Genomic DNA, 13456 nt, shown 5'->3' with positions numbered 1-13456 from the left:
CAGAGAAGAGGAAAAGTGGAACAACACTCATGTATTTTTCAAACTGGGAGTCCTGGAAGATTAAAACCATGTAAAGAAACGTTCTATTCCAATTCAGGTTAATAGAAGATAAATAAAACCTAAAAACTGCATAGGGAGAATTAGAGTAGAGCATTTTTAACAGATGTTTCTAGCTTTTGTTTTAATTAAATATACCAAGACTGCTCCTATTTAAAAAAAAAAAAAAAAAAGCTGATTCTTCTTATAATGACTCCTTTATTTTCATTTTTTCATTCTGTATGATGTGTTGTTTTTGTTTTTTTTCTCTTTTCCAAACGTGTTCTGCTTCATGCTGGAAAGATTTTGAGCAGAAGACTGACTTCAGTGTAAAATCTTTTCAGTTGCTGCGCTCAGGGACGGGCCTCCATCTGACCACAGGTAAACAAACAGTCAAAAGGGGAATAAATGATATGATTTAGAACCGATTTCACATGTAATGACTGTGATTATTTACATCTCATTAATTGAGCAATTCGCCGTGGTGTTTCACTCATCCATGTTGCAGTTTTGGCTAATTTTGGATGAGCAGATTAAGGCTGGTCTTGACCCGTTTCTCTCGTTGCCGTCTATTGCAGAACCAGACCCGGACCACCTCCTTCTCCAGATGGAGACCCTTAGCAATCCGGGCGATTTCCTGCGACGATGGTTTGCTTTTCTCCACAAAGCTGTGCTCGAGAGCCTCCTTCGCTCCCAGACTACAGAAATGGACAACAACAAAAGAAGAGAGGAATGTAACCCTTGAGGTAAACATCGCTGTAGTTTATATTTGTCGTTGTACGATACCTGATGGTGGTTCTCCTTTTCCTCTTTCGCTCATTCATTCCAATTTTATCATTGTTCAAGGCTGCAGGACAGTCAGAGAAGAGTTAGACGGCGCGCTAGCAGAACCTCTCTTACTGCGCGCAGCAGATCTTCAAATTCGACTCATTCCATACTTGATTCAATAGTCATCGCTAATAAGTCCACATTCGTTACCAATAAGTTTGCACACACAGTTGCACTGTGGTCCACCGACCTCAAGTTTGAACATTTCGAACACATATAAGTGTATGTACCTGAACATGGACGTTCTGAATGTTTGTTTTTATCTTATTCAGACTTTTTTTTTCTATGTTTGAGCCGCTTGTCTAATTGTTTAAGTACTTAGAGAGCGACGGAGACAAATGGAGTCAAATTCCTTCCATTTGTGCATGGGATGCATCGAAGCTCATGCTTCCTCTCTCAGAAAGATTATGACTCAGCGACCTTGGGGAAAAAAAAGATCACTTAAAAAAAAAAAAAAAAGCCTTTTCATCATTTTTTTTCAAAAGCTGTGGTTCCCTAGTGCGGTGAATGTGACCTCTTTTTGGGGTCAGAGGGTAAATCCGTGCAGGGTCAAGAGGTCACTGCTACAAGCAAAATAGCAAAAGCAAATTTTTCCTGTTCGTCTTTACTTTTCATTTTTACAAAAAGAAATGATCCGAAAAGAGAAACCAGCTCTCAGGTGCCGTCGCTACTCGATAGAGATTCACTTTAAGGTGTCATTTATGAGGCAAAAAGTTTGGGAACCACTCAGCAGTTCCACCTTGATAATCATCCGTATCGGCTATGAATAATAACTAGGAGGAATTTCCAGAAAACCAGATCACACGCTACGAAAGCCAAAGTGCTGCCAAATATATTTGTTACATTTCTTGTCAAATAAATCATAGGACAATACCTTCTTATTTCAAGAAATGCAAATCTCATAATTTCATGGCTGCGTTGACAGAATAAATATTATGAGGAAAGAAAAGAGCATTTTAATCACTTGAAATGATTGGCGGTTTAGTGTGAATGAGAGGCGCGTGTGGGACTCACCACCAGCCAGCTCGGCTTCCTCCAGCCATTTAGCCAGGATGGCCTTGAGTTTGCAGGCATTCTTAAAGCTCAGCTGCAGGTTTTCAAACCGACAGATGGTGGTCTGGCTGAACTCCGAGCCGTGCACAGCTGCAAGAGCCTCGCCTACATTTGTCTGGGTGTAACCTGGTGGAAAACCAAGAGAACCACCTTAGAACACCCAGAGAAGCGGCGGCGGCTGCGGCAGCAGCTCAGTGGTCCACCACACGATGCTGGGTTAATGAACCTTCTCACCAAGCTTGATCCTGCGTATCTTAAAGTCGTTGGCGAACATTTCCAGCTCACGTATCTGTGGGGAGTCCATGGCGGGGGCATCTTCTAGGTCTCGCATGTTCTTCCTTTGGCTGTCACTTTTCATCTGTCCCATGGCGGGGCCCCCAGGGGCCTCATCAGTCAGCAGGAGGGCAGAGGGCAGTGTGGAGAAACCATGGCCTAATGCGCAGGAACTACTACTTAGACCAGGATCCGGAAACTTGTACAAGCAAGGAGTGAGAGACCCTGTGGAGGGGGGGGGGGGGGGGGGGGGGCATTCAGACACCAGACTCATGGGAGACCCTGTCAGGGAGGCGTAACTTCTATTACCACATGTATTCAAGTCTCTGGTCTTGTAAGACACTGAACTGCTGAATAAAACCTGCTGTGACTTGGAAACATTTTTCTTTTATTCATGCTTCAGTTCCGATGCGCTGTACACTGTGTGACTGAAACAATGCCACCAACGTACGACCATTTTCACGTTTTATTTTGTCACTTCCAAAAACACAAGCGACATTTCTGACTTGCTGACAACTAAGCCAGCGACGAACGCACAAACCGGCTTTCTTATATAAATTTACCTTTGCTTTAAAAAGCCAGGACCATGTTAATGGCCACAGTGGTGTCACACAGCAAAGTTCTTTATTCTCAACAACAAAGTCAGCAAAACCTTTTAGAAACAGGCTCCAGAAACACACTATAGACCTTTATACTAAGGGTAATTAACTGTTTGTGATCAGAATTTTGATGTTCGTTATTGTTTCACTCACTTTCACATGGTAGAAATCATTAATTTGACAGGTAGTGTGTCATGAATGAAGTAACACATTAAGTGCAGGTGGTAGAAAAACAAAAATACAGGCAGCCAAATATTCACTCTGAACTGTTTTAGGCGTTACACTGCTGGAACGGCAGTGCAACACTGCCCCCGTGTGTTGATGGAGATGTAGTGCAGATAAACGATCACGTCGACTAAAACAACAACCTTGACAGTCACCGCCACGAGGAAATGGACAAGTATTAATACTCCAGTCTGATTATATGATATACTATGTCTTAAGGAGCAACTCAGTACTTTTGCTAGAATTTATACTTTTGCTGCACTTTTCTTCAGAGTAGAATTTCCCAAGCAGCGCTTCACTTGTGCTACTTGCTGAATTGGTGCTACTACTTTCAGCCACTGGAGGACTTCAGTCACGTGTACTCGATTTTCCGTATATTTCAACTTCGGCTGCACGATAATCTGGGTCGATATTGAGATCGTGTTTTTTTTTTTTTTTATTGACTTGGGTTGATGGTTGCTCTCTCAGCGAGTGGCGCATGTTCCGGGCTCAGCTGACTGAAGGGTTTGTGCCCCCCGTGGAGCCGTGGGCCGGTTCCTCCAGCATCAACACATCAGGACGTGGACAGTGAAGGTGCTGAACTTGACTTATTTTGATCAGGTGTCTCCCCCTCGCTGTGGCGGTTGTACATATCAGTGGCATACCTTCCTTTGATTAGCGGCTGTTGCTTTTTTTTTAATTATTATTTTAACCCCGCTTCTGGTGCGGTTTGCTCTCATTTATTCTGAAGATGAAATCAACGGGCAGACGGGTTTTTTTTTTTCCCCGCAGCGGTGAGGAAAATGTTGTATTCTGGCAATGCAGAGAAAATAAGGCTTGCTATTATTCCCTCAAACCTGAACTTTCCTGACGCTGACACCCAACTTCAGACTGTGCTTCAGAACGCTGACCTCGTATCACCACAGTTGGACTCTTGGCGCTGGCGACCAGTGTCTCTCAGCACTGACGTCTCCCCAGTCCCCTCGGATCTGCTAAATTAGGCCCGCTTGCTGCTGCAGACTCTGATCTGCTGTCACTGTCTGTACTTTCAATCACGTATCAGGACACATTGTGGTAATCTTGCCCTCCTCCCCTATATATCATATTTCCGAACCTGTAATCAACTTATTTTAGGTTGTTCATTTTATTTATTTTTTTAGCACTTTGATTGTTTGACTTTTCAATATTTCCTCCTGCATGACCCTAAGTGGTTGATAGATGTAAACTACAGCAAAAGTAGCTACACAAAGAAAGCTTTATATGCAGTAGCTGAGCATTTTATCTAACACACTGTTCAGGATCTCATCCACACACATTGTTATGCAAAATTCTCTTAACAAACACTCTATTGTTCGTCTGACAGTATTTGTGCCGTAGAATCTATAATTACCACATTAAAAATCATTAAAATGCAGCCTACTCCACCCTCCATTATACATTCCACATTATAGGAGTCTAAAAGTATTTTACATAATTAACTGGAGGATGCAAGTTGTCTCCTGTTTCTATGTGATGTCAATCATCATGTCCAGCCTCCAAAACATTTGTGGAGCCGCCTCCGGTAGTCAGACTTTGACAGTGCACAGAAAGAAAGAAAAAAATGTGCGCATCCATCAATAACTGTGAAAATAGGCTTGCTTTGTCGAACTCGACGTCATTCGACACAGTAAAAAATGTACACGTTCAAATGTGAGAACAAAAAAAAAAGTGTATGTTTTTTGACTGGAGGGGTCTTTAATGTAAGAAAATGACCTCATCTCAGCTCTGTCACTGCCGTTTCCTCTCAAACACCATCGTGGCGGCGGTGTTGACTTTGAACAAGTTCAATTTAGTGATTTTTATCAGAGGCAATTTCTCCCATAATATAAACCACATGCACACTTGATAACACGCTGGCCTTCTGCTGTAAGTGGAATTGAGTTTTCTTGAATGCCTATTTGTTCACACCTCTCTACCTATTTCAAGCCATTTGTCTCGTGTAATTATCCTGCTGTATAATAAATGACCATTTCTGGCAGACAAAAGCTGCAACAGCCTCACGGCAGATGAGTGACACTAATTTGAGTGTTATCTTCAATCCGCCTTTTCATTCTCTGACAGCCAGAAACTGAGTTTATTAAAGCACAAGTCGGACGTTGTTTAATATCAATCAGCGCAGACTTGGACAGTTTAGATCCCATCATTCTGGTAGGCCATGAAGAGGAGTGGGTCAGTGCGAGAAGGTAAGATCTTAAAGAACTCTATTACCTCGTCTGCAAGTGGTAATCGTGCTGCAGCGCCTGGCGTTTTTGGTCTGTATTTGCTCCTCTTGGTGTCATCTGATTTGAAACTAGTCAAACTTTCTTTTAAAATGCTCCTCCTCTCGTGGTTTTATTTCTACGAGACGTCCTTTGTGACTGACATTACCTGAACCCTCGTATTGTTTGCAGAACAGTGGATCTGTAGTCCCTGGGTTTGCTTTGGTACAGAATGTGCCGGACTGACTCACAGTTCCTGATCATGTTGCTGCAACAACACCTACTGCAGTCTGCATAACAAGGCGGCATGAGTCAATGTTAAGAAAATGACTGTACAACATCATTCTTGTTTCAGCTCCGTGGAATATTTCCTTAGAAGACGAATGAAAATGAAAGGGATCCACTGATGATTTTAATATCGCGACGGACAAGATGAGAGGGGAATGAAGTCGCGTACGTTCTTTTTATTTGTGGTGTGAACAAAAACCTAAATTCTCCCCCTTTTTGATTTCCCTCCAGCGTATTCTGCTCCCGCTTGGCAAAAGTCACACGCAACCTAACAATCACACACACATTGACACATAAACACACTGAAATTACTTCTTATGCACTCTAGGACTCTTTTTATTTCTTTTTTTTTACCCTCAATTAAGGCTTAGAGCCATTTTGCGCCAAACAATCACAACGAGGCTAAACGGATGCAGAGGAAGTTGTGGTGGTGTGAACTTGAATGTCTCAACTCTAAGACGGGAAAATGTCTCGTCTAGTTGCAGCGAAGTGAACTGGCAGGATTCAGAAGGTTGCGGGGTGGAAGACTGCTGGCAGCTGCAAGTTTCAGCTCGTCTTGTCGGGAGTCTTCGCGTTAAAGTCTTTGCAAGCCAACAAGGTTGAATGTTTCAAGAAGTACACATTAAATGTCAGGATCGGGTCCTGCTTCCCGTCTGAAAGTCTGAATTAAGGGATAAAAAGTCCCAAGGGTTTAAGTGCAAATTTGCATGGAAGAACACTTCATGGATGAGGCCCATTGAGTCTATTTGCTTCAATTGTTTGAAAGAACACAAACAAGCCCACAGTCCAGCAAAACAGAACCGAAAAAGGGAAAATTTAAAAGTCGAACAGACTTTTTTTGTTGTTGAGAGTTTTCACTCAACTGCTCCTATTTTGTTTCTTCTCTATCGAAGGAAGAGCTCATGGCACGTCCACCTTGACAAGTAAAGTGAAGGAGAGCGGCGACGCTCAAGCTTTACACGAGGTTACCAAGTCTGGAACTACTTTTTAAAAGGAGGCAGACTTAAATGGAAAATATTGAATATGTTATCATTACCTTGCAACGGGTTTGCAGCGCTCACCATGTTAGGGGGAGGGACGCCGCACGTCTGCAGGATGCGAGTCTGAGAAATACTGGCGGAGAGCATCTCCTGAGCTGCAACCAGACATTTATTTACTGTCATAACTCCGTTGTTACCACCACATACTGTAGAACAACACTTTCAGTAGCTTCACAGTAATCTATCCATCCATCACTGTTGGTATGAATGTGGCAGAGTATCAATAGTTATTGATCGGATGAGTCTGAACACACGGATGTGCTTTCCACATGTGACTCTAAAACCAGACCTGTGCGCCCTGCGTGCTCGATAAACCGCATCCATTCTATGGTTCATTGTTTTCATTGTTATTCAACCTCAAGCTGTCATTGCTCTAACCTCTCTAATCTCTATTTAGAGGCTCATAAATTAACGGTGACTTTAATCATTTGGCTTTAACGCGGCTTGTCACAAGCACAAGTAACGAGTACACAACAAGGTGCTTATTAGGAATATATAATTGTTAATAATGGAGTCATAAAAACATTAGTTTCAAGGTATAATAATGTCTTTGTTCAGCCATAAATAAGCTGTTGTGGTCGATATATTAAAACTACATGTTTTGCTAAGATCTACCAGACCCTTACAGTCCATCACTAAAGATATATGAACATGATATGTCCATGTAGAGGGCTTATTAACTATCAAGTGAGACTTACTGCAAACCCCTCAATATAAAGTGTTACCAGTTATTTGATTCAACTGAATATCGTTTTTGTAATTATAAATCTGGTAAGTCCTCCTTAGGCTGCCAGAAAATTATATCGAGATAAAACTTTCAGATATCTTAATGAGACACGATTAGTCACTAAATGGAGTCATCTTATCTTATCTCTGATCAAAAGATATTCAGGACATTTAAAGCAGAAAGCAGAACATCCTAATATTGAAAAAGTAGCATCCCTGCTTGAGTAGAAATACCTTATTGATCGCCCAACATTATTAGAGCTGTGCCTTCATTACTGCTGCTCACCTGCCATGATGCCATAGGTGGTCTGCTGGTTGCTGTAGTGACAGGGGGTGACTGGGTAATGAAGGCTGGGGGGGCTGTTGCCGAGCACATTTCCCAGGGAGGTGGTGGATAGATGCATGTGAGAGTGCTTGGAGGGCTGACCCAGGGACAGCCCCGATGACACTAATGGAGACAAGCGTGGTGACACTCGGACCAAAAACAGCAAATGATCAGCAAGCGAAGAACGGATGATCCACTGTTGATGAACCAAGATCTGATCAGAGTTCAGCTCAGCTTTTAACGACTTATCTCTGGGGTTTACAGTAATTAACAGACATTTCTATAAATAAATTAGTTTTGCCATTCTGCCTTTTCCCTTTGGCTAATGAAGCTCTTACTGAATCTTGTGCAGGATGCTACTCTTTAGACATAAAGCACACTGACAGTATCATGAGCTTCCTCTGAAGGAGCATTTACATCATGGCCGATCAATCAAAGTCTGATCAGAACTTTAAGGTACGATCATGAAGCTGAAGACAGCAGGCAAACAGAGAGGCTGCTGCCGCTGACGATGATGAAGATGATGGCTAATATTGGAGGTTTGACACAGACGCTGTCCAAACAGCACGTAAACAATGGATTTTTAGGTTCTTATTTAAAGACTCGTAGTTTTTCTTTGAAATAAAACACTGGGAATGAATGTCAGCTATGGCAGAACTGATCCAGCTGATGTCACTCGAACCTTCTCAAGTCTCCGCTGAAATGTATCAGATCCTGGAAAATGTGCCTTGTAATGGCAAGAGAATGATATTTTGAATGATATTAAATATTACATCATCTCTCTGCAAGAAGACATGCGCTCCTCACGCCACTGTGAATGTTCTCCCCTCCTAAATGCATTTAAATCCAAGCTCACGTCCTCTGCTAATTACAGAATTATTCATTTATTCATCTTTTTATGCTCCTCCAAAGCACCAAGCAGCAGATGCGTTGTAGACGCTTGTGCGCAGGGAGTTTCTATTAAAAACAAGCTTTATTACATCACGTATGGTGATATGACAAAGACCTTTAAACAATAATAAGAATAAAGAATTCTGTATAAATGCTGCGTAAGGCACACACATCATTGATACCCGACGACATAAAGTTCAATGACGATCAAATACTCAACACTGTGTTGTCGCAGCAAAGCAACATCCGTCGACTGCGACAGTTACATTATTCTGTGCAAAATCCATTATTACCAGATATGATTAACCCCTGATTGTGCACATACATTACATGACTAATTATTTAAATGAACTAATTCTACGCTATAGCAATCAGCAGCCCCCCCCCAGGAAGCCTTTTCCCACAATGCTCCATTGTGAAACTGATATCCTCAAAGCAATTATCCCCTGAATGGAGACAGCTGGGCTAAAGCAGCTGATTAGATGCATTTACATAATTTGGATTGGATTTGAGTAAATGTACCCTTCACTCCACTTCATCCTCCTACCTAAGAGTAGAACTGTGCCTTGATAAGGATGCGTTAACAGCGCGATCCAGCAGGGTTAGGGTTAAATATGGCAGAACCTGTAGGACTTTGCAATATAATTAAAAATGTAGTCCCCAGAGATACAAGCACCTCAGTCAGGAAGCCAGAAAAGATTCACAAACATTAAATCTGATGATTCTTAAAGATCACTTTTCAGAAGATTTAAGACAAATTCCGCACAAATCTTTCTGTATTCAGACCTCGCAGGCATTATGTGTGGTTTTACGTAATAACCTTGTGAGTTAGATTCATCTGCATTTTAACAGAAGTGTAAGTGAATGCATAAAGTACAAGGGCAGTATTAAGTTTGGTTAAAGGTTTGTAACTTAAATGTGGAAAAATAAAGGTGCAAGGCATTCTTGGCAACAAAAGGTGAAAAAAAAAAAAACTTTAATGGGATGGACTATTTCCTGGTGAATTCTTCACACACACACAGCGTTTTAAGAATTTCACCATGAAATAGCCATCTGATGACATGATTTTATATATATATATATTTATATTTATATATATATATATATATATATATATATATATATATATTTGCAACGTCTTCATCAGGAATGTGGACACAGGAGAGCTTGACTCATTTGGACAAAAATGAATTAAAAAGACAGATAAATGTCATGTTTGTGGTAATTTAAGACTATTCCACGATGATTAAGGCCTAACATTTGAATGTAATACTTTTTATGGACCTGTAGAAACTCTGAAAAAGTTGAGGCCATCCTCCCAGATGTTGAGGTTGAACATGGTGACTATATGGTCCTTGTTACTCAGGACATTGCTGCCGGAAAACATGCAGAACAGGACAGACGTAAGGTACACAGGATGAGAATACTACCAGAGAAACATGTTTGAAATTACAGGACGGAGGAGCCTTGGAGCCCAGTTTACCTGCAGACACCATGCTGTGAGCATGGGAGGTGGTCGGCAGGCAGTCACTAGCAGAGCTGTGGTGCATGAAGATGGGCAAAGGCGAATCTCCTGCCAGAGGTGTGAAAGAGTCACCACTGAATGCCTGAGATGCCATTCGTCTCAGGCCAGTCACAAGTGCTCCGAATGAAGTTTGACGTGGTCCCTTGTCTGGTGTCTTGTGTTTTTGTCTTCCTTCTCTAGAGAACAGTCTTGTTTCATTTGTTCTCATCTCCCATTGTGCCTCTGTTGCTTTGCTTGCCTTGTCTCCTCTTTTCCTGTCTCCCGTCTCTAGTGTTCTGCTAGTTTTCGTCTTAATTTGTCTTGCCTTTTAGCCATCGTCGGTCTCCCGTTTTGTCTCTTGTGGTCTTTGCCTTGCGTTTTTTTTTCTCTCGCAGCGTTTTGTCTTACTTCAGCTGCTCTGTCATGTTTTCATCTCATCCTCTTGCTCAGTCAAGCATCTTCCCCAGCGCACTCACCCGATAATGTGCATGAAACCTGTCATCAGACACATTCTTTTTTTGCTCAGAGAAATTGTCTGCGGTGAAACGCTTTTTTTTTTTAAGACAAAAATCCTGGAGATGAACGGTGTTCAAGATAAAAAAAGACTTGTTGAAAAGTTTCTCACCCAGAAATGATCTCATTAGGGCCTCTACTCTTGTCTGTATTTGGGGTTTCTCGGTATCTGCCATACCCTCTGGATTTGCATCCTTGTCTACTGCAGGTATTTATACCCCACCCACCTACCCCCTAACCACTCCTCACTCAACCTATGAGGGCCCCCTGTATCCTACCACCCTGCTCACCCCCACCTACCAATCCCATGCCAGTGCTGTTATTGTGTTTTTCCTTACCTGCCGTTTTGTCATCCCATCTCCAAATCCAGGATTAGGGTACAGAGCGGCTAGGAAACCCGATCTTGTTCTTCTCTGGCTCCCTGGCTAACGCTCCATCCCTCTCCCTGATTAAAGGGTTCACTTGTAATGACAGTAGGGAGCTGCAGTAAACACTTTGAACGCTGCTCAAATGAAGTTTAGTGTTAAAAACAGAACAATCCAACAAAGCAATCAACTCAAATGCTAATTGCATGCAATAAAACTGCCTGTATTTGGACTGAAGGAATCGACGAATTTAAATAGTGTATGATTGTTTTGTGACACACTGATACTTATTCAATAACTCAAGTCGTATCTGACAGAGAAGTGACAGGAAGTTCCTCAAACTCCGAGAGGAAGCACATGATTTAGTCATCGGGTGCTGAATGTGTGAGTCATATTTCTGCAGATAAAACTACATAAATAATAATAATAAAAAATAAATAAATAAATAGGAGAGAAAAATAACCTGAATTCCCTAAATTCAAATGATGACAGACATTAGTTGCAGGAACTTATCAATTACAGTAACTTGACTTAATGTAATTAGTTACCTTCCACCCCTGGTTAAACCCTCCCTGGTTAAACCCTCCCTGGGGCCTGAGAAATGACTCTTATCTTAATATAATTACCTTGACAATAAAAGATTTATGGAATGTAGACAAAGGCTATGTTTATGGCCTTGTAGGACCTTAACAGTTAGAATCCAAATGGTTCCATACAACTGTTAGAAACATTGATTTCCTATTTGTTACATCTCATCAGTCACATGGAAACCTTTTATGTCCTGAAACCTGAAGTGAAGACATTATTTTGAGCTATTTATCTCAGATGAAGTCAGACACAATAATCTGGTTGCTGTTCTGCAGCACTGATGGGGGATGGAGGAGGCGGAGGAGATTTATTAGCTCTTGTTGATCCGGTGACGTTACGAGATTAAATCATAAGCTTTTCTTACTTTTCTACGAACCACCTCTTGTGTCCATTAATCTGATGATGTGGAAGAGTTTAGCCATTTTAGCTGACCACTTATCATGTAACTCTGAAGCAACTATGATTCACACAGCAGTCAAACGTCCAGTCAGATGTATTTAAAAGTTGTTAACTATCATCAGAACATGAGTGCAGTCAGAAAAATATCAAGATCCCTGCTGATCTGCTCTCAGTTCAACAGAGCTGCACCACTTTGCTATTTATGCAACTGTGTAGATGAAGTCAGCACGAAAACTGGTGTGATAGCAGCAACAATGGATCCCATCCTTGTTATTTTGACAGTCAAATCAAACTTGATTTTAACAGCCCTGAATTACAAATCACACTTTGCCTCTGGGAGCTTTATAATTTTTACAAGGTATGAGCGATACCCTCTGTGATGAGACCCTCCATTCAAATACCCTCCAAAGAAAATAAAAACACTGACTTTGAGCTGAGGGAACCACAAAAATATGGATTTACTTGCAGGTTTTTGGATTAATTCCTTCTCCACTCCATAGGTGCAACCTATACAACCTACAACACTGGATGACAAGCATTTCTGATTGAGTTTATGAGATTCTCCAAGCATGGAACCCTTTTCCACTCAGGATACAAACACAGCTTGGAGGCATGTAGTATTAAACTCTGTGTGTGTGTGTGTGTTCGTGTGTGCACGCGCACACACGCGCAGAGAATGATTATAATCCTTGTAATTATTAAATGGGATCCGTTTTTGCATTAATGCAAATAACTGCAGGACACAATCACATTCTCTCTATTTTTAACATGCTGAACATTCACATTTAGATAATTCTTTTCCCCTTTTCTGGTTTCTAAACCCACAAATAGCAGCAGAGCAGACATTATTGCCGTGTATCATGCTGTCAACAAGTCTCCAAACCACTAAAATTTGATGCTCCAATTCCTTCACCGAGCTTCCAGTTTCCATCACCTCAGACCCAGACCCAGACCTGGTCCCCCTCTCCTGTTAAAACATGTCACACATCAATGATCTCCTATTTCCACCTGACCAACCACAATGTCTCCCTTCCAGCTTCCCTGCTGAGTACCGTTGGACATTTCAGCTACTGTATCTCTGCCTCATGTTCTGAACGCCGGGGAGGAGGAAATGATGCCCCTCACTACCTGACTGGTTTGACTTCTATTCCAGCGTATTTGGTCACTCCACCTGGCACCGTCCTTTCAACGCCACTCATCATCACGGCTTCGCCCGTGGAACTGGACACTAACATCCCCGAACAGCATGCTGGTCGTATCGACATGAGCTGCTGACAAGAGACATGAGACAAGCTGACTGTCAATTTATGACACCTAGAGTGTGAAGCCAGATGCTGAGTGCTGCATCTGAGACTTAGCAAAGAGGAGGAGACTGGAGAGGCGAGAAAGAAGAAATTAATTAAAAGCAGGGGTCAAGTATTGATTCAGCTAGAAGAAATTGGTAGGCAGCAACAAAGAATGTTCCATCTGTTCTGTAGGAAAGACATGTTGAAAAAGAAACAAGAAACATAACATCACAAGAGGAGGAGAGGTTTGCCGCTCTGCCTCCACCTCTGCATTAGCCTTGATGAGTGATCACAAAGAGGA

At 41.8% G+C, this 13456-nt stretch overlaps 1 protein-coding gene across 1 annotated transcript; it reads right to left on the bottom strand.

The window, feature by feature from the left end:
• Positions 1-525: 525 nt before the first annotated feature.
• pou1f1 (POU class 1 homeobox 1) lies at positions 526-10282 on the bottom strand. Its single transcript, XM_086221132.1, is given in 8 exon segments — positions 526-568; positions 570-734; positions 823-883; positions 1879-2043; positions 2152-2415; positions 6555-6653; positions 7571-7732; positions 9984-10282. Coding segments are annotated over 8 exon segments (1209 nt in total). The 5' UTR covers positions 10234-10282.
• Positions 10283-13456: the final 3174 nt, after the last annotated feature.

This window comes from Aulostomus chinensis, chromosome 12, assembly GCF_037954235.1.
Source record: "Aulostomus chinensis isolate RoL2024-O1b breed Wild chromosome 12, RoL_Achi_v1.0, whole genome shotgun sequence".
NCBI lineage: Eukaryota > Metazoa > Chordata > Actinopteri > Syngnathiformes > Aulostomidae > Aulostomus > Aulostomus chinensis.
The sequence above is the reverse complement of the archived record's forward strand: the minus strand, read 5'-3'. Positions and strand labels throughout refer to the sequence as shown.